The following is a 22,767-nucleotide window of genomic DNA, read 5'->3' on the forward strand; positions in this document are numbered from 1 at the left end:
TAGCATTTGGTTTCTGCTATTTAAGTTTGTAACTGGTGGTCAAAACAGAATTTAAAATGGCAATAGTCAATAAATAATTTTTATTCTGACAGTTCTTATGTTTTGTCTCTAGCCTGACAATTTTTGGAAACTTAAAAAACATCAAATAGGCTGTGTCTACACTGGCATGAATTTCTGGAACTGCTTAAAACGGAATACTATTCCATTTTCAGTTTTTCCGGAAAAGGAGCGTCTACATTGGCAGGCTGCTTTTCCGGAAAAGCCCTTTTCCTGGAAAAGCGTCTGTGGCCAATGTAGATGCGCTTTTCCGGAAAAGAGCCCCGATCGCCATTTTTGCGATTGGGGCTTTTTTCCGGAAAAGACTACTGGTCTGTCTACACTGGCCCTTTTCCGGAACAGTGTTCCGGAATAAGGACTTATGCCTGAGTGGGAGCAGAATAGTTTTTCCGGAATAGCGGCTGATTTTGTACAGTAGAGCATCATTGCTTTTCCGGAAATTCAAGGGCCAGTGTAGACAGCTCGCAGCTTATTCCGGAAAAGCGGCTGATTTTCCGGAATAAGTGGCCCAGTGTAGACACAGCCATAGTGTGGTAGCACTTTAAAGAGAAACAAAACAGTTAGATGGTATCCTGAGCTTTCGTGGGCAAAACCCACTTCTTCAGATGACCAGAGTATAATGAGTCCCATCCAAGGAACAAGCAAAAAAGATTGCACATATTATTTCGTCAAATATGAGTTTGTCAGAGAAATTGGACAATGTAAAACAAATGGTAATGAGTCAATGAAATAATTTAGTGGCCAAAGACAATTAAGAAAAAGTATACAACATTTAAGTTAAAAACATTTAAGTTTGGGCGAAACAGTTGATTGTGTAATGTGGAGAAAAGTCAGAAAGCCCAGGAAAAAAGGTAAACCAAAGATAATAAAGATTCCCAATCTGGGCCAGATGCCTTTTGCCTGCTCATCAAAAGTGAAGAATTAATGTATGATGTTTGCTTTTGTGTTTTTCTGAAGTCCAAGCAGAAGAGTCGAGTACAACCTTGTAGTAGTTTTCGCACATGTGATAAGAATAACTCAGTATGTGAACTGAATTTTTTATGTACCTTAGAATCCTTAGCTAAGGCTAGGAGGGATTTGACAATAAAACCTCATTGCTATGAGTATCTCTTGGCCTTCTGCCAATGCTTATGTTTAAGCGTTGCTGGGACTAATGATACATTTCTTATACAACAGTCTTTTTACATCTTGATTTACTGAATAGAATGCAAAAGGTAAATTTTAATGTCAAGTAACAAAAGGAACTACTTGAAAGAGATGCCCCATTACTTTCATTTTTACAAAGTGTTACTGACTTGAATGTTCAGTTAGAGCAAACTTTTTTCTCCCCTGCTGACATATCATGGCTGTGCACAGAAGATCAGATGTGGTTTTTTTTATTCCTGCATAGGCATTTACACTGGCTGGTAGTGTCCAAGTAAAGAAATGGCATGTGATTAATAGACTTATGCTAGCATATCTAACATCCATAAACCTGTTTTCCTTGAATATGTTTCATGGCCATCATAAAGCTTAGACTGTGTAGAACATAGTGACTGTTTCTGAAGAGTTATGGAATACAGACAATGTGCATTAACCTTTCATGTTTATCTCATCAGAAAAACCTGTGATTTTTCTGCTGAACCAAAGAACAGAAAAATATTGTATAATCTATAACTATTAAACTACAAAAGTAGCCCATGCTCACTGTAATATTAACATGGTCCAAAATAAAATGTAGCTTACTTGATTTTTCTGGTCCTTGCCCTCCCTAATGAATGTCACTCCACCTACACAGCATTTGCAGATATATAGAAGAATTATTTGAGAGAAATGTGTGTGAATGAAAAACCATTGCCATTTGAAACCTTGTCTCTTTCTCATTGTATGTAAGTTTGAGAGGAAATTTGGAGCTGAATATAATGCTGTAATTAGTCTCTGGAGGACTCACATGGACAATTGACTGCTCATTAGTCTGTCAACTTCCTTTGAAATTGATTTTTTTTCAATTGTTTACACGAGAGCATGGAAAGAGAAATGAACTATGTTAATATACTTTCCAGATGTTGCAACTGCCTATCCAGATAAGAAGTCAATCTTAATGTACGTGACATCACTCTTCCAAGTTCTACCCCAGCAAGTCACCATTGAAGCCATCCAGGAAGTGGAAACATTGCCACGGCACTCAAAGGTCACAAGAGAAGAACATATACAATTATTACAACGACAACAACAACAACAACAACAACGCTTCTCTGAACAGGTCAGTGTTGTAGTCCTGTTCAACTGCACTTGTTTTTTCCTCCAGTGGTCCAGCCAGGCACCCAGGCTCCTCACCTGTTTCTTCCTCTGGGTGAAGACCTCCATCTCTCTCCCTTCTGACCAGGGTATTTCTAGTCTGTACTGTCCCATGCCTTAAATGTATATTCCCCAGCAATGACAGTTTGCCTAACCACACATGATTGCTTTCTCTTCAAAGACTGGTGACAGCATAATTGATACAAATATAAGTTACTAGACAGACTTTTCTAAACAAGTACACTTTTAAGGTAAAAAGCATTACAGAGAAAATGTTAAACAATAAAAACCTAAATGAATGCTAATAAAGCTTACCAGGGATCACTCCTGTTCTAAACATGGGTCCTGGCAGGATAAATTCTCAACTCTTCACCATAGAAGAGTCCTCATGAACTGAGAAGTTAATCTCCACTTCAGCTCAGAACAAGCACCACGATGACAAGTTTAGTCGACCCTTTAATTTGGAATTTTCAGAAGCAGTAGTCGAGTGTACAAATGATATCTCTTTGCAGGGTGTATCTTCAAAAGGCTGGGTTTAGAGAAGGAGAATTTGAATTCTCCCTCCCTTGAAGTATTTCCTAAGGAAATACAATTGGTTCATATTGTTAAAAAATAAAAGGCCTTAGTACTTTCTCTTACCTTTCAGTGATTTTATTTATGTTGTCTTCCTACAAAAGAAGTTCCATACAATTTCACAAGACCCACATTTCAGTTTATAATGCCAAATCTGCAGAGGTGCAACCCTGAACTCAATAAGATTTGTCCAGGATATTACAGAATATTGCCTGTCTGTCACAGTGACTTCTTTTATGTGTGTGATTGCAATTTGACAATTTTAAAATATATTTCAAGAAGACAAAAAAATTAGAGAAAATCTGCAGGCATATCTGTAACAGATTAGTATTTATCAAATATAAATGTCTGCATGAACTGTATTTTTTTGCTTTGCATGAAGTATTGGGGTATTTTAAGAAACAATTAAACAGATTTTGCTTTGTATTCCTAATTGAAAACATTATATATTTGATCTTGAAAAGCCCATAATAAATATTCTGGTTTTAATGAAGGAACAGAATAAAAGTATAAGCATCGCAAATGTAATTGAATACCAAGCTTGGTTATTCCTTAAAAAATCAGCAGTAATCTAACATATCACTAATATAGATAATGCTCAGTTGAAATAAAAATAATGCTTATGAAGTCATTTATATTTTCAAGAAGTACCTGTTGTCAATTCTGTTAAATGTGTTTTCATTTGTTCATATTTAATGTACACTAACTAGCATTTGAGTTCTGCTATGCTCATCCATAGTTCTCCCTTCTAGAATATCAAGTGACATAGGCATGTTCTCTTATACATACCTCTGTTATGTTTCTAAACTAGAATTCAGTCAATCTCTGCTGAAACGGTTGAAGACAGTTAGACACCACTTTTTCTATTGAGTTAAATTTGTCTTGCAATCTTCCTGTTCATAGTTGCTGACCTGATGAATGCTGACTTGATTTATTCAAGACTTATTACAAGTTTTTTTTGCTTTTGGCTTTAGCTGGATTATTTAGTGAGATCTTTCAATTAGTACTGGTATTACACCTTGCAGCTCGAGCAGGAGTTTTTCTGCCTTTCATGATAGAATGAGAAACTAATGAAAACACCTCCCTAATTTTGACTGCTGCATACTAGTGCTGTATCTAAGATTTAAATTCACGTGCTGGTATCTTCTTGCTTTCCTTCTTTTGTTTCTAAAAACAATATTTCTGTATTCTACATGGTTATCAATATGTCTGCTTTTCCCCCCTAATTTCTTCGTAGATCTCAGTCACTCTAGCCCAGGGTCATGTGCACACCCCTTCTCCTCCTCCTAAACCTCGCTTCAAAAGCTATGCGTACACACAAGCTGCTTATGTCATGTCCCCTGGCCAAAAAGGGAGGCAGTTCACTCCACAGGTCTGTCAATATTACAGTTTGTTATAAAAAATATTCTAATATGCCTGTGCTTGCTGTGAAAATGTGTGTGTACTTTTTCCTGTCTTGGTAATCTACCTTTTTCTATTTCAGTAGGGTGTGTCAGGTGATGCCTTTTTGCTGAACACTTCAATCTGTCTGGCAAAAATGTATCATGCTGTTTTATAAATATTAAGCAAAGATCAAATACTGACAGACTGTTAGAAATTAACACTTCTTTTCTGTTGTATCTTATTTTAGAAATTTTGAAAAGAATTAATTTTAAAAGTCAATTCCACTGTAAATGTAAGAGGTAATAGGCACACTTGACAGCCACAGGTTTTTAAGGTGATTTGTTTATAGAAAAAGAAGTAGTATTGATTTTTTTCATTAAAGAAAATGTTGTATAATAATTTTCAATCAGCTTGGGAAGAGAGCAGGGAAAACATTCACTCTTACTGTTCTTTATATGACCTAGTTTAACTTATATAGTAAAATCCTATAGATATACCATAGTTTTAAATAGCCCACAAACAGACTCACTCCAAAGTCAAGATCAGAGTCTATACAGCTCCTTGAAGCTGCATTCAGTGCAATTCAGCTGAGTGAGAAAAATAGATTAGGAATCCTCTTAGTATCTACTTTCAGAATTCTCATTATTGCTTTGTTTGAAAAGTGTAACATTATAGCATCATAGATGATGTAAGAAAATTGTATAATGTGGTATGGATTGTGTTAATTTTCTTTTTGGGGAAAGAATTGTATTTATTCAGCCTCACATAGCTATTTGAGTTCTATAATTATATTGGGAGTTATTTCAAAATATCCTGAGTGATAATGAACATGGCCAAATTTCCAGTTAGCTGTTAACCTTTCATCTTTGAATCAACATGTCAAATTTTAAGATGAAGAATTTACTTTCCTAATCCAGGAAACAGCCCACAATGATAATTGATGCTATATGGGCCTGACCAACCTAATTGTGATAATGATTTTCAGAATTAACAAAGATAAGGTCTTTAGATTTATTGTTACCATGGTGAGGTACTGATCACAGCCAGTTTTGTTTAAAAGTCTGTGGTAGGCACATCAATGCTAATCCGATTTCTCTTTTCCCATAGTACTTTCTCAAATTCCCAACAGGCTAATTTCAGAATAAGATATCTCACTTTTGAATTTTCCTTGAGGTAAACTACAGAGCCTCCTTTGCTTGATCTGCAAGTTTCAAAGATCTTCCCAGGTGACTAGCTGGCAAGGTTGTCATCTTCTGGAGATGATGGTTTTCTATGCAGATTCTTCTTAGACTGCTGCAGTCTTTTATCTTCATAGCACTATCATTGCATGCTTCTGAGTCTGAGTTTCTCACTAACAGTTATCCAAGAAGAATCCTGTTGAAACTGCATCTGATCTAAATTACTTCAAGTGGTAGTGTCTTCATTTGGGGTGCTTGGGGAGTTCTGATTTAGGAGAAATGGTCCAGTAAGATATCTAGTGTAAGCCTCAACATAAACTACTGGGAATGGAAACAGCTGCAAATGCAAGAAGAACACTAGAGGTCCATGTGGCCTCTGGTCTTTGGAAGTCTCAAGACTTGGTGACCCCCTACAGAGTAGCACCCAGCCTTCTGGTATTAGCCATAGCCAGCAATGCTGGTTTATTGCTTTTTTTTCCTGTGCCCATTTCTGTCATTATGGCACTGTCCCCTGAATGCCTTACCTCACTTTTCTTGCCCGTTATCTATCACAACTCTTCTTGAGCTTCGTATCTTCCCTTTTATCCATGTCCAACCACTGCTCACTTTCATCAGTCCTTTCTTTAATATTGTCATTCCTTTCTGACTTGTTGCTTGCCATGTCAAGAAGATGCACAGGCCCAGGCCAGTCAATCCTCATTACACTACTGCATATTGAGGAAACAGGGATAGCTCAGTGGTTTGAGCATTGGCCTGCTAAACCCAGGGTTGCAAGTTCAATCCTTGAGGGAACCATTTAGGGATCTGGGGCAAATCTGTCAGGGATGGTATTTGGTCCTGCTGTGAGGGCAGGGGACTGGACTCAATGACCTCGCAAGGTCCCTTCTAGTTCTATGAGATGGTATATCCCTATATATTAGACTCAGACTTCCCTTGTCTATAATGCCGCCTCCATGCACACAGAAGCACACTTTTCTTTACCCTATTCCAGCAAAGTCCTTTCTTACATCTGTTCTTTAGACTGAGCCAGACTGCTTCCTGTTTGAAAATTAAGGTCTCTTAAAATGTTATTACTCCCATAAATGGTGGTCATCCTGTTGAAACCTAGGGGGAATAAGTCTGTCTTCCTTACCTACCTGTGAATATGGAGAGCTTTTATAAACTGTTGCAAATCTCAGAATACATATTCATTGTCAGCTTCCAAAGCCTTTATCAGTGAATTCCTTACAGCAGGATTAAGAAAGGCCTAAGTACAAATGTGAGCAAACATTCACCACTAAACATGAGAGAGGTTCCACACAGAGTGAGAATTTTGATACCCCAAACTACTTCCTCACATGATACTGGCAATGAGAAATGCAAGCTTATATCTCTGTTAATAGAATTGAAATACTGTAGATTGTAGGTGTAAATTAACAAAAAGAATGCAAAAATATGTGAGAATAAAAAATAAAATGCATGGTTAAAGCTACTATATATAGATGTCTCTCCGAAAGGTAGGCTTGGAGACATATTGTAAATGTGTGTGATATGCCAAAAGCAGGCGTATGTAAATCCAATGAAGAAAATGAACACTTTATTCACTGTTATACAAGATAATATTTTACAAAATAACTGCAGTAGTGGAATTACTTGATTATGCCCTATTCAAAATGTCAAATCAAATAAATCAACTCAAATACTTGACTCCTTTTTTTCTAGACCTTCAGAATTGGAGCTGCAAAGAGGAATTGCTTATGGCAGTATGTGGGCTGGGTGGGGGAGTTGCATTAAGTTTACTAGACAGAATGCTAATTCATGAATATATTGGTGAATTAAGCTTTTTGTTGTTCATTATGATGTATCTTCCCTGACATGAAGATGGGTGCTCGCTTTAATAAATTTGCCTTCACTGAACATGTCAGAAGGGACTACAGATTACCCTGAGTCAATTACCATCAAGTATTCCTCCCTTTCACTTTTATGCAACTGTAAAAACAAAAAAGAGGATTTATTCTGGAACTGAGAGAGCAAGCAATTCACTTGAGAGTTGGCCAACAGCATTATAAAGTAGGAAACCCAAACAGTACCTAAATCTAGACTTCCTGCATTCCTAAAAATGCAGGGCTACAAGGGAGGTCATCTACTCCAAACCCCTGTACAAACGCAGGACCAAGTATACCTAAACCATCCCTGAAAGGTATTTGCCTAACCTGTACTTAAAATGTTCTAATGTACACAGTACTCCAGCTGAGGCTTCACCATTGCTGTGTGGACAGGGATAGTTACCTCCCATGTCTTACATAAGCCACTCCTGTTAATACTCCGTTGCATATTAGCACTTTTTTGCAATTGCATCACATGGTTGACTCCTTCAGTTTCTGGTTCACTATGATCCCCGTATCCTTTTCAACAGTACTACTACTTACTCAGTTATTCCCCATTTTCTAATTGTGCATTACATTTTTCCTTTGTAATCAGTACTTTGCCCTTTGATTTGCCTCATATTCTTTTGTGGTAAACTTCTCAGCTGTTTCTAACACCTGATATTTTCAGCTGACTCCTCTACCCCAACAGATAAACAATACAGCAGACCTTTTTCAGTTACAAGGTATTGTCTCGGTGATTGTAACATCATAATCTTATGTATTTTCTCTCTGTTTCCACTGTTTAAACATTAGCATTTTTCCAAATGGTTTCATCTAAATAATGGCTTGTTAAGAGGCTTGTTGAACCTGTGAACTAGTTTGAGTGGTTTCTGTGATTTAAATAGTACAGAATTTGAAATTACACCACATGTCTTATGTCCTCTTCACATATTCTATAAATATTTTACCATAAAATAGTAGGCTTGTGCTCTTTTTTCCATTTGGGAAAGGGAGGAAGGTCATTATAAGAAGTTGGATGTTTCTTACACACTAGGTTTATTGTTGGAAGTTAATCTGAGGTAGTAGAAGTAAATATCAAATATCCCCCATACTTATGTACCTTCTCTTTATTCCCAGCAGTTGAGATGAAAAAGTAATTTCCTTATCTGCAATGTTGGCAATTAATTTATCCAGACTTCAGCTACAAAAACAAAAGATAAACCAGTAATGCTATGAAGGTCCATCTGGCTGTTAAATGCATAATAAATTGGCTCGTATTAGATTCAATATTTGCTGTAAGAATTCATACGGTATTAACTTAATCAGTGAAGTAAGTTTAACTTGGTACTACCATCTGTATAATGTCAATTTTTAGGTGAACTACCTGTAATTAGTTGAAACTTTTTACTTGCAGTAACTTTTCCTTTTTACTTTTTAAGTGCAGTAACTTGCTGCTGTTCATAAGTCTACTTCTCTGTCTCTCTTCGTAGACTTGAATTATCTATGTATTTTAGAGAATAAGCCTCCTACATGTAGCTGCACTGTAGCCTAGTGGAGAGAATAGTGGCTTGCGCACTGGACTAGATGTCAGAAGACCTGAATTCTACTTCTGGCTGCCAAAGGCCTGCTGGGTGACCTTTGGCAAGTTCCTTCATTTTCCTTCCTACACTACACCTGTAAAACCGGGACAATGCTTTATGAAGAGTTTTGAAAACTTCCAATGGAAAAATAATCTATAAGAACGAGGCAGTCTCATAATATTACATTAGTATTAAAAATAGGCATGAGCCATAAACATTAAATATTGGATTTTCATCAGTCTCAGATTCAGTGGAGTTTTAAAATGGGGGCTAAGTTTAGTCTCTTTGTAGAAGATGACTCAATTATTAAATTTCTGTCTAAACGCATTATAGCAACCAGGTGTGCTTGGATCTTTAGCTTTGTTTTAGTCCCATGTTGAATCATATGTGGCTTATTTAGGTTCAGGGTAACTGCATCTGTATCTCTCTTTCCTTCTTGTGTTCAGCTCCAGCAGTGTCTAGTCATATGTCTAGTCTACAGTCATCACCTGCCACTGGGCAGGCCCCTTGTTATACTTCTTTCTAAGTGGGAGTTTTAAAGTTGATCAGCCCTATACCTTACTCTGTGATAGCCTCAATAAGCTATCTGCCTAAAGGTCAGCACCTGTGCCATATTTACACTCCATGGACTGTGAACAGTGTATTGCCAGCAGTTAGAAGATGCCACACAGCTTCTTCTAAGCAAGCACATTTATTCCTAGAAGTATAGTCGCAAAATCCTGTAAAAATAAATGTTTCTATACACGTTTAAAAGCTTACCAGCGGTCACCATTAGTCTTATATACCCGAAGTAGGCCAAAGTTATTCCAGTCCTTCTGCAAGGTTGAAGCCCTGTCCATTTGATAGATCAAAAAATAAAACTCTGAGTCCTAAGTTTAAAACCAGTCTTCATATATAATCTTCCCCTCTTTTTCTATTGGTCTCTGGGAAACCCACAGGGAGCCAATACATGCAAACTTTCCCCAAAAGCGGTACCTCTCTGGAGATTGTTCACAACCTAAGTGATTGACAATTATCCCCACCCACTCTCCTTGGTATCTGGAGAAGCTGTGATTACACTCCCTGGTGTTGCATACAATCCCTGTCCCACAGAGACACACAAACTTAATACAATAAGGCCCTGTGTTGCTTCTTGAGGAACACTGGGCAGAGACAAAAGACAGGACTATGCAGCACTTTAAAGACTAACAAGATGGTTTATTAGGTGATGAGCTTTCATGGGCCAGACCCACTTCCTCAGATCAAATTGTGGAAGATCTGAGGAAGTGGGTCTGGCCCACAAAAGCTCATCACCTAATAAACCATCTTGTTAGTCGTTAAAGTGCTGCATAGTCCTGTCTTTTGCTTCAGCTAGACCAGACTAACTCGGCTATATCTCTATTACTACTGGGTAGAGAGTCACCTTGTTGCCCCCCTGCTTCCAGCACTAGGGAATCTTGCCTGTGCCGGCTGGGTGTTAGCTCCTTAACGCCACCAGCCTGTCAGCCACTGAAGTATTCCTCTGGGCTACAGCCTTGCCTTTACCCTATTGGATGACAGTGGGTGCACCCACTCCCAAGTTCCTTCAAAATACTCCTCCATCGTGTCCAGCACCTGACCAATGGATATCTACTTAAATCCCAGGATCTGTGTTCTCAAAGCAACATTGTACTCTAGTTCACAAGTTTTATCATAGTCCACCATCTATCATAATGATGAAAATAAAAGCCTGTGTGTGATAGACACAAATGGTTAGATGCAAAAAATAAAAAAAAATCACAAAATATGGTCAGGTACCTATATTTAATAGGTACCTTTCTTATGTAGTAAAATAGATTCTCACCACAAAACTGTTTTGCAGCACTTACTAGCCCTGATATGATGGGGCCTTCATGAAGCAACCTACTCCTTAAGATACCTCCTTATTGAATGGATCTCATTATGAAATGAGAATTATGCCCTTATGGTCTTGGAGTGAAAGTAAGTCACATGTCAGAGATAGCTCATTCCAATGGGAGGGAGTTATCACTCTTCCTGGATAACTGATGATTTTCCATTGGCTTTCATGGTGTAAATGGGGATGGCAGTGTAATACATCACCAAAGGCATTGCTTGTAAAGAACACTGAACCTTTTGCCAGTTAGCACCAATGGCTTTGTCACAATCCCTAAATATAGTGCATGTGGTTGCAATATCTGTCATATGCCTCTCTTGCTATTCAAATATGCATGTCTGTGCCCTTATACCTGACACTGATAAAACACTATTGTATCGTAACTATCAGCACTTAACATTGAAGGAGCCTGGGTTTTTATCCATTGTAGGCTCCAAAAAATGATTGTGCAGCATTTCAGTCACCTACACCAAAGGAATAGCTACAATTTAGAGGAATACATTCGTTTTTTAAAATTAGAACAGTTGTGAGAATGCCATGCCAGTTGTACAGCAGCTGTACAACTCAACCATTGCTTTTAATGGGTAAATTGAAACTGTTTTCCAGTTACTTTTAAGTGGAATGCAAATAACTTTGAAGTTGAGATGTACTGCTGGGATATTCAAATGAGGCTGAACTTTCGCTGAACATCCGTTTGTATTGGGTGCCTAATTGCAGTGGGTCCCTTTCAAAATCTCAGCATGAATTAAGGTGAAAGGAAGTTACCAAGCTCTCTTCTCTGTTTAAACCTGAAAAACAACTGAATCACTCAAACAACTGAACCATTGAGTTATGTCTGACTGAGGTTTGTAAGAAATGTTCAAGAGTCCTGGGGTATCTGCTGCTCAGTAAGTAATTACTGTGTATGACAGTCAGTCAGCTCTGCATATTTACAGAGAGTACTGCCCTTTGAAAGGTCAGACTGCTCATCTGTACTGATTGTCAAAGTGCCAAGGTTTTATTTGTGGATGTGATGAAATGCAGACCATATACTGCATTGTGTCTCAGTTAGCTAGCTTTTGGGGATATTTTTCATGGTGTCCTTACTGTTATCAGGGAATACATCTTGGCTAGGGATGAATCTGAGCTGCAAAATTCACATCTGGTGGTGAAAATTGAATACCTCCTCATCTGAAATTGTGGAGGTATTTGTTTCTGAGGAATGGGGTCATGTACTTAGGTGTAACAGTACTAAGAAATTTGTAATCATGTTAAGTCCTTATGGGTATGTCTACACTAGCCACCCTAGTTCTAACTAGGGTGGCTATTGTAGTCATTCTACTTTGCAAATGAAGCTTGGGATTAAAATATCCCGGGCTTTATTTGCATGTTCCTGGGCACTGCCATTTTTAAATGCCCGGTAGTTCGGACTCCCTGCCCGTGGCTACACACGGCACGGGCTAGGTAGTTCGAACTAAAGTCCCTAATTCGGACTACCATTACTTCTCCTGCAGTGAGGAGTAACGACAGTCTGAATTGGGGCTTTAGTTCGAACTACCTAGCCCGTGCCGCATGTAGCCCCGGGCAGGGAGTCCAAACTACCGGGCATTTAAAAATGGCAGCACCCGGGAACATGCAAATAAAGCCTGGGATATTTTAATCCCAAGCTTCATTTGCAAGTTCGCATGACTACATTAGCCACACTAGTTCAAACTAGGGTAGATAGTGTTGACATACCCTATGTGAGTTAGATGAAATAATTCTATATCACATGTCAAAAAGGACATATATATAAAAAACTAATCTGAACCTCTTGGCTTGAAATTTCACAAAAACAAGTGAGATATAAAGTAGATCAGGTTCTTAGCCATGCTGGAAAGACCACAAGAACATTACTTTCTGTTCTTTTTCTGGAAATATGCAAGCCTTTGAAAGGATGCAGGTGTGAATGGGAAGAAAGTTAATCAGACTTATCTGAAGCTAAAACAAAATGTGGGGTGAGTTTGAATTGTGTAAACCTTTTGATGGCTTTTTTTAAAAATTAGACTGACGATCTGTAGCAGAGTGCTAGCTGCAGCAGCACCCTGGTCACTAGGGGTACATCTACACTTGCTCCCTAGTTTGAGCTGGGGATACAAATGTAGGTGACCGAAATTGCTAATGAAGTGGTGATTTAAATATCCCGCGCTTCACTAGCATGATCTTGCCGGCGCGTTACTCCGCTCAACAGCTGATTCGAATCAGGAAGTGTGCAACGGGACGCGTTAGTTCCAACCAAACCCCTTGGTTTGAACTAACGTTACTCCTCAGAGTAACTAGGGAGAAAGTGTAGACATACCTTTGGATAATTCCATAGCTGAAGAGAAAATTACAGGCTTTATTGGAGACAATTAACCTATTAAGGTGAGAGTGTTGACTGGGCTATAGGACAATTATCTTAAAAGTGGAAAATATATAGTTCGCAGAAATAGAAAGTGAGGGGCTACATCAGAGGCTGAAATGGGTATGATACAGTAAGCTGGGTGTAACGCTCCTCCTGAACATTGATGTGTGATTCTAAAGAACAAAAATCTATATGCAGAAAAGTAATGACCTGTGTGTACTGTAAGTAAGCAAATGGGCCAGGCAACATGACATACCAGGTAGCAGATGGAACACCCTGTGACATGATCCCTAATTGAGAACTTCAAGCAAGTTTGTGAATATATGTATACATGTATGCTTTTATATGAAAGATAATATAGTAAAGGGTACAAAACTCTGTTGTTTGGTAAAAAGTTCTTCTTTGCTAGGAATCAGCCTATACAAGTCAAGAATACATATATAAAATATATTTTCTTCATAAAATAATTATTTCTTAAAAAAATAATATGAAATGGGTTTGCCTGATGGTCAGGTAGCAGAATGCATATGCTACCATGTAGGAGATCAGTGCCTGGGTCTCAAATTTTCAGGCCAGCAGACCCTAGTGGTATGGAGAGAATGACTTTGCATCATGCCCTGGTGACTCTGGTCCACTCCAAAGTTTGGGAAGCCATTACTTGCTTGAAAATAGGACTATAATAGAGTTTAAAGAGAAGCTAGATAATTTCATGGAGGTTAGGTCCATAAAAGGCTTTTAGCCAGGGGATAAAATGGTGTCCTTAGCCTCTGTTTGTCAGAGGATGGAGAGGGATGGCAGGAGACAAATCGCTTGATCGTTGTCTTCGGTCCACCCTCTCTGGGGCGCCTGGTGCTAGCCATTGTCGGCAGACAGGATACTGGGCTAGATGGACCTTTGGTCTGACCCAGTACAGCCATTCTTATGGTCTTATGTTAAAAGTATGAAATGTAGGGAAAGGGTAAGTGAGGCAATCAGAAGGATCAAGCAAGATTTCCCTGAATTTATACTGAAAAATAACACAAGTGCAATGGAAATTGGAAAATAACTAAAAATAAACCAGAATATACCTACTATATTCCTCTTTAGGAAATTAAGATCTTATAGAGTTCAAAACTTACAACAGCTCAGTATTTGGTGTGTGAATTTCTTGGTTAGTGAATATTTTTGTAATAGGAAACCGTTTTATTTTATTCTTCCATTTCCTATCTAGGTCTCTGACTTGTTCTCTCACTTTTGCAGTGGCAAAGTGGTCTGTATTTGGTCAGCAAGGAATCCCACCAAAACAGGTGGACCTCACTAGGGAGGATACCACTTGTTCATCCTGCCAGGGTCACTTCTTACCACACTTACAAAAGCTGCAGTCCATGGGGCAAGGGGGTCTCTGGACACTTCAGCATGGATGAGTCCCAGGGGCTTGTTAGCCACAGACCTTTAGTTTAGCTATCGAGATCTCTGGCTTCTGCAGGCAGGGGCTGTGAAAACTCTTGACCTGGAGACTCCACTACTGAGCCTTCCTCTTTAGCATTCTGCCTAGAATGAGTTTGGCTGTTCCCTTTTATAGTGAGGCATCAGTTGGAGCATGCCCAGCATAGTCTAATGGGTGGGACTTCCGCTACACATAGCATGGGATGAACCCTCCCCACCACCAGAGGAATTGAATGTTGCTCTTACGTGGAGCAAGAATCTGACTACTTTTGTTTGTTCTCAGCAGAAATAGTCTTTTGTTGTAGAATTAATTTTGGCATATTTCTTGTGTAAATATTATCTTGGTATGCAGAGTTTCTCCTGGCAAACTGGCCAATTCACTACAGCCTGTAGTGATGAAAGCTTTCACATCCGTAAAGTTATATGCTTTGAATCACTTCTTTGAATAATTCTGGCATTGGATTTATGCAAAGGTTGGGAGAGAAACATTTTCAATATTAAAGTTCATTGGTTCAGTCCGTTAGGATTTCTCATGATGCCCAAAAAGGTGAAACAGTGACATTTTCACACAATGGGATTTCCATACAGAAAACATGCAAGTTGAACGCTTGCTTTGTTTATTTGAGAGCTAATTTAAAATGCAATAATACTTTAACCTTCATTATAAAATGACCCAAGGAAGGCTTCTGCCAAAAGTATTATAAAAATTTAATTAGGGATTTTCTCTGGGATAGGTCACATTACTAAAGCTAGTTCAGAATGCCTTTCAGTGGAAATAAAATAGATTTATAGCACTTAACAGCATCTCAGGAAGAGAATTTAAACGGATTTGTTAAATGGCTCAGGTGGTAGGGGTTGTGAAATAGAACCTTTTCCTGATGGGTCACCACTACAAATCCAGACCAAACCAGTAGTGATGGGAAGTTTTCATTTGGTATCTGTTATGGCCTTTATTAAATTGGTTGGTTGGCTGACTTCATTCTTCAGAGAGTTTGTGTATACTTGCCACATACATAACATTTCTTGTGGTTAGTTTCATAGCATTCATCAAATGACCACGGAAATTATCTTCTGATTGAAAAGAGACATGGTTTTGGGACAGTCTTGCACATATGCTTTGGAAATATTAGGATTTAAGTTTATAAAGTTCATTCACTTCCAATTATATAGTGTTGCTAACTTCCTGAGAATAAGCATTTAGGAGTTAAATAAAATAGTTGGTCAGACTTAGGGGTTGTCCACACTAGACAGTGGATTGATGTCACAGCAATAAATCCAGCAGCGGTTGATTTACTGCATCTGCTTAGATGCAAGAAATTGACCTCTGAGTGCCCTCCACCAGGATGAGAAGAGTAGCTGCAGTCAATGGGGTTATGTCTACACTGCAACACTTATTTTGGAACAGTGCTAGTTATTTCAAAATACTTAGTCTGCGTCTACAAAGCAGGCAGTTATTTTGAAATGGTGTCAAAATACTGTCAAGCTGGAGGACTTCTTATTCCTACTCCTGTAACCCTCATTGTATGAGGAGTAAGGAAAGTTGGAGGAAGAGTGCTCTGTTTTGACATAAGTGCTGTGTAGATGCTCCCTATTTCAAAATAAGCTATGCAATTGATGTAGCTCAATTTGCATAGCTTATTTCGAGTTAAGCCCTGCTGTGTAGATGCACCCTGGGAGAGCAGCCCCTGCTGACTCTATGGGGTGGAAGACACCATGGTAAATTGGTTGAATTTAGCTACACTATTTGGCTGTACTATAGTCCTGGCCTTAGGTTCTGATCCCGCAAGTCAATCTGTGCAGTCAGGGATCCCATCTGTCTTGATTGGGGTTCAGGGTGCTCAGAAGAGTCCATATATGCTGATGAGCTTGAAGAATCAAGAATGAGTATAAAAAGCATTACATTAAATGTATACTTCTATGCAAACTCTGTAAACAGTATACATAGCTTTGCTACTGAGTTTAAATTTCCTAATACTGGTGATGCCTAATGTTTAATTGGCCATATATTAAGTCCACCTAGGAATGTTGTAGAGATGTAATATGAAGCCAGAAAGATAATTCTCTTCACTGATCTCCTGTTGGTTTCCAATGAGGGAGAGTGAGAAGTTTACTTTTTCAAAAGAAATGGTATGAACTGAAAAGCAGCTTTGTCCAATCAATAATTTTAAGGAAAAACTTCCTGAGGTTTTTCAAAAACCGAAGAAAGGAAGCAATGTGGGTTTTTTTATTAGTTATAATTGAGGTGATAATATACTTTTCTCATTTTTTTTTCCCCCTCGTAACAAGGTAGATCCAAAATGGAAAGTTGCCTTCCATGAACAACAAAGCAGTATCTTAGTCAAAGTCAGAAATAACTAGGAAAATGTATGTGCATGTCTCAAAAAATGCCAGTTTCACATAACCAATGACATGTAGTTGCTCTCCTATTTCACTTGAACACTTTTAACTGATTGATAGATGGTAGAATGGAATAAGTCTGAACAGGAACACCAAGCCTATATGAAATGATGTCTCCATATACTCCATTTAGATAAAGTGATTACACAAAACGTGTTCTTTTTCAGTGTCTGTCCGCTACAAAATTTTCATGAGAACATTTTTATCATACACTTAGAAAAATATGAGATGCTTAGAACATAATGATTGCAAAAAACTGTAAGAAAGCCTATGTACAAAGGTAGTGCTTCTGATACTAAGGATGCAGCACTGGAGATATTGCCAAATGTGTCAATGAAACTGAGGAAGAGAGATTCTGGAATGCTGTGCTCATTTAGAGAGACGCTGAAATTATAGAGAGCCCCAAAATGGTTGTACGTTTGTACGAAGGAGTAGAATTCTGTATTTTTTCCCTTAAACACTAGTGCAAATACTAGGAGGATATGACAAAATAGTCTCCTTCCATAACCCAAATATTTGTAGACAATTTTTCTCTCATTAGAAATCTTTACTCTTGAAAAAAATCTGACTTAAATATTGGGATTTTTTTTTCTTCTGTCCAACATTCTTCAATGTCCAACATTGTTCGACAGTGCTGCTTCTTTGCTTCCATTCCCTTATTTACCTGTCTTCTTTTCCATTTAAGGATCTATTCCAACCTCTCTCTTTGTGATAAAGATTCTTCATGAAATTCCCCCTTCCCCTATGTCAGTGACCTCATCTATTCCTATGTGTTAGCTCATTCCCTTCATAAACAGTCCCATATATTGTTTTCCTATTTCTCTGGAGTGTTGCAGAATATGATTTGAAGGATTCTGATAATTTCAGAAGCCAAACACATTTCCTTCCTGTACTTTTGTTGTCAGAAACCATTCATTTAATTTACTGTGGTTCTCTAAGTGTTTATACTTACTCTTTTTATGTACCTACTTCCTATCTGTTGGTAACTGATTATCTACTAGAAGATTTAATCCAGCATTGCTTTGGACTGTAACTCAATTAATGTTTGTTTTGTGGCAAATAAAATGAAAATGCTTCATTTAAATCCTTGTTCCAGGGTGGGCTGGGTATCAGCGGTCAGTATATAGGATGCCCCATGGAAAGAGGAGTACCCCAGTCCCCTGTCAGCACAGCACTTTGGGGCAGGTGAGAAGTGCCTCTCCATGGCCAGTGCAACTCCAGGGGCACAACAAGGGGAAGGGGTGCATGTTGCAGGCTAGGATAGGTCTAGGTACTTCTGCACTCCCTAGCCAGAATGAGGAATGCAGCAAACTGTGCACTTGCCTGTCACTCCTTAAAAAAGGAGACTAGCCAGCAATGTTCCAATAGGAATAATGGGGAGCCACACCCTTTCTAAAGGCTGCCTGGGGAGTGGTAAGCTCAGGGCTGGAGCAGTCCCAAGGAGCTGGGGGTGTGCCCACAGCCAGCCCGTTTTGCTTGCCTGGTGATTCTGTCTCTTATCTATGTGGTTTTATGAGCATAATCCCATTCCAGGCACATCCCATTTTCCTGGCACAATCCACGCATGACCTTGCTGTAAGTTATTATAAGAGGAAGCTGTGTACCAAATTTGATAGTCTTAGCTCTTACTGTTTAGGAGTATTTCTTGGACAGACATACAAACTTTCTCAAGTTTATAGTATATGAACAGTGCATATTAATAGTGAATTTCCTTTTAGCAACAGAACTCACCTTCTTACTATAGAATAAGGTTTTTGCTTAACACATATCTATAGCAGAGTAGCTAACTATTGAAAAATAATTTAGCATGAGCTATAGAGATAAATGCATGTGACAGAATAGTGGGAAATGTGGTGTTCAGGGAAATTGCATTTGCTGTTTTACATGCTTTTTTGTACCATCATCAGCTAATAAGGAGATTTTAGACTGCACCAGAAAGAGTAAACATTTGACTCCTAAATATATGGGTTTAGCACATTAGCCTGTAGTATGAACTCGATACTACAAATAGCTGAACAAATAATACATGCTGTATGTGAACTGCATGTTACACAACCAAATATGTTGGGAGTGGGGAGCAACATAAAATTGTTTTGAAATTACCAAGATGCAGTGTATAGCACAGTGACTAAATAAAATGGCATCATGTACTCTCATTCAATACTGTTTCCTCCTTATAAAGAGATACACCTTTTCCTGTTGATGGTATTTTTTTATTTTTTACATCAATATGTGAGAAAAACATTTTTCCTCTGTATAGTTTAAATTTCAGATTGTACTGAAATGAAAAAAATGGACAGATTTCAGAGTATTTGTGGGATGTGAGAACCTGTATCTACCAAGAAACAGCTGGGTGAGATGTAACTGACTTGGCATATGTGCTGCTTTCCTTCACCAGCTTTTGGTAGCAGTAGTTAGTTTAGTTAGGAGCCCCTAGATAATCCAGATACCAGCAGTTTGTATCAAGATGAAAAGGAAAGGATTATTTTTCCATGCTTTTATTTTTTAATCAGTTTTTAATGGGAATAACATGACAACAGCATCATTAAAGGGACACTTAGATATTAAGACACAATGTTAGCATGCACACACAAAAGAAAAACCCCTCATCTATGCTCTTACACTTACATTTTTTCAACTAGTTTGTGGGTATAGAAGATACAGAGAAACACTACAGGAAGACTACATAGTTTCTAAACATGGCTTACAGGGCTGTATTGACAGAGCATCTTTTGTTACCTTCTTTATGTGATGCCCATTATCTGGGTTTATAAATCCCAGGCCTTAAATTTAAAAGGAAAAAAACCCTTAAATTGAAATTCTGTTTTTAATTTATTTGCAGACACATTGTTGAAGCATGTCAAATATTCATGTTACTTATTTGATAAACACATTAGCTTATGCTAAGTAGCACATATATGTGACCAAAACCTAAGTGAATTCATTGTTTTGGAGCAACAGAAAATGAAGACAACCTGACCAAGCTTTCCTATATATATTTTGGTTTCAGTTCGCTTTTAGGGATTTTTTTTAAAGCACAGAATGACATGCAATTAAGTTAAGGACAAAGAGTTATTCTTTTGTGTCCACACACATTCCACATGAGCTTACATGAATTTGGCAGCTCATATATTTAGGAAACAATGAAAAACTTTCCTCTTTGACAAAACATTTTGACGATATCAGGTGAGAGACTCCATGTCCGCATCCACTGCTCTTACCCACAAAAAATTTCCAACCATGTCCCCATGAAAACCCAGAAATTAACACATCCGTCAATGCATTAACACATCAGTCAATTAACACACACATCGCAAATCTGTTCCATCCAGTGTATTTACCCCAAATAGAGAGGAAAAGTAAGAGAGACTGAGGTCCACTTCATTCTTGCTACCAATTTTACCTCGATGGCACTTGGATGCTATAGCCATGAGCAATAGTATAAAGCCCTCATATGGACAATATAAAGTTCCCAATTTAAACTGAAGCCATTTGAGCAGTTTAAACCAGTACCCCACAAACCTGCAATTGGTAATGTACATTCTTATTCTTCTATTACGTTTAAACTGTTTAAAAAATGAATAAATGAAAAAAATCTATAAATGTAAGTTGTGTGTTCATGTTGATTTATATCACCCCATAAAACCACTTACATATTTTAGAATCGGTGTCTAAACTGGTTTATTTAACTGTCAAGTCTTGAATTTAGCCTGCAAAGGGATGATCCTAAGGTGGCTTCTACTATATGTATTTAAAAGTTATTTAACAGAAGCATCCTGTTTTTGTCGCTCAAGATGATAATGGGATAGACTATGTTTTGTTTGAAGCGGGTATCCTAACAGTAGATAGTTTTAGTTTGTTCTATAGGAGTTCATGCCCACTCCCATTTTCTAGACAATAACTATTGCTAGAGTTTATGAATTAAAATTATTTAACAAATTATGGTTCTTAGTATGTCTTGCTCCTGAAAAACAAATCCCCAATTAAAAGCAGCATCAAATATACAAGACAATTCAGTCAAGACTTTGGACTTACAGCTTGATCAACTTTATTAATTCAATAATGGAGTCTTGCATTGGACTCACTTAAACTTTTGGGAACAGGGTGATATTGTTTGCCTCTTGTTCTATGATACTTATAGCCCTTCAAGCTGCTTTGGATCCTGAGGCGTGGAACCAGCTATCACTGGTGCTTAGTGATGCTTTGGCATGAAACTTGACATATTTTTGAAAGTTGTGATTATTAGGGAGGAATGTCCCCAATATAAACTGGTCTTGTCAATCTTTCCCTTGCCTGATTGTGGGTATGTCTACACTACAAAGTTAGTTCGAACTAACGGACGTTAGTTAGAACTAACTTTCATAGGCGCTACACTAGCGCTCCGTTAGTTCGAATTTAATTCGAACTAACGGAGCGCTTAGTTCGAAGTAGGTAATCCTCATTCCACGAGGATTAAGCCTAGTTCGAACTAGCTAGTTCGAATTAAGGGGTGTGTAGCCCCTTAATTCGAACTAGTGGGAGGCTAGCCCTCCCCAGGTTTCCCTGGTGGCCACTCTGGCCAACACCAGGGAAACTCGTCTGCCCCCTCCTGGCCCCGGACTCCTTAAAGGGGCACGGGCTGGCTACGGTGCCCGTGCCAGGTGCAAGCCTGCCAGCACCCAGCCAGCAGACCCTGCACCTGGCACGGATCGAGCCACCCACCCGATGCCCCCCAGCCCTTCCCCTGTTCCCGGGACCAGGCTGGCGGCTCCCGGGAGCTTGCCCGGGACCGCAAGGGGCGGGCACCCGCCTGGGCTAGTGCGGGCATCGTGGACCTCATCCACGACCTCCACACTAGGCACAGGAAAGTGGCCGTCTAGGGCAGGAGAGCTGCCAGCCTGGCCACCCAGGAGCAGGTGTGCATGAAAATCAAGGTGGTCCACTGAGATGCCCGACCCTGAGCCCTGAGCTTACAATGGCCGTCCTGGGTCAGACCAAAGGTCCACCTAGCCCAGTAGCCTGTCTGCCGACAGCGGCCAACCCTAGGGACCCTGGAGGGGATGGACCGAAGACAGTGACCAAGCCATTTGTCTCGTGCCATCCCTCTCCAGACTTCCACAAACCTTGGGCAGGGACACCACTCCTACCCCCTGGCTAATACCACTCCATGGACCCAACCTCCATGACTTGATCTCACTTCCCTTTAAACTCTGTTCTAGTTCTAGCCTTCACAGCCTCCTGCAGCAAGGAATTCCACAGGTTGACTCTTTGCTTTGTGAAGAAGAACTTTGTTACTTGTTTGAAGCCTGCTACCCATTCCTTTCCTTTGGTGTCCTCTAGTCCTTCTTTATGGGAACTAATGAAGAACTTTTTTGTATGCACCCTCTCCACCCAACTCCTGCTTTTAGAGCCCTCTATCCTGTCCCCCTTCCGTCTCCTCTTTTCTAAGCTGAAAAGTCCCAGTCTCTTTAGCCTCTCTTCATATGGGACCTGTTCCCAACCCCTGATCATTGTAGTTGCCCTCCCCTCTCCCAGCCTCTCTTCCCCTCTCCCACCTCCTTTTCCCAGTCTCCCCCAGTTTTGTTCAATAAAGACAGATTCCATTTTTTAACACAATTGTCCTTTATTTTGTACATCAATAAGAAGGGGGGCTAGGGAAGGGTAAGTGGAAGTAGGTGAGGGAGGAATGGGGTACGCGCCCCCGATGGGGAGGACTGGGCTGGCTCTGCGGGCTTCTGGGGGTGGAAACTCTCCTGCAGCCCCCCAATTGCCCCCTCTCCCCAGATGGCAGCTTGAGGCAAGTGCAGCCGGTCTGATGGCCGAGTGTTGTGATGTG

General features: G+C 39.2%; 1 protein-coding gene across 11 annotated transcripts in view; it reads left to right on the forward strand.

Moving 5' to 3' along the window:
- Positions 1-22,767, forward strand: part of DMD (dystrophin) — a 2,108,520-nt gene that overhangs the window by 716,955 nt on the left and 1,368,798 nt on the right. For 10 of the 11 annotated variants that reach the window (XM_075916549.1, XM_075916586.1, XM_075916651.1 and 7 more), the window contains 2 exons: positions 2,100-2,299; positions 4,145-4,279. In XM_075916549.1, coding sequence (XP_075772664.1) covers positions 2,100-2,299; positions 4,145-4,279 — 335 coding nt within the window. The remainder of the gene's footprint in view (positions 1-2,099; positions 2,300-4,144; positions 4,280-22,767) is intronic. The other variant, XM_075916532.1, reaches the window with a different exon arrangement.

The sequence above is a fragment of the Pelodiscus sinensis genome, chromosome 1 (assembly GCF_049634645.1).
Source record: "Pelodiscus sinensis isolate JC-2024 chromosome 1, ASM4963464v1, whole genome shotgun sequence".
NCBI lineage: Eukaryota > Metazoa > Chordata > Testudines > Trionychidae > Pelodiscus > Pelodiscus sinensis.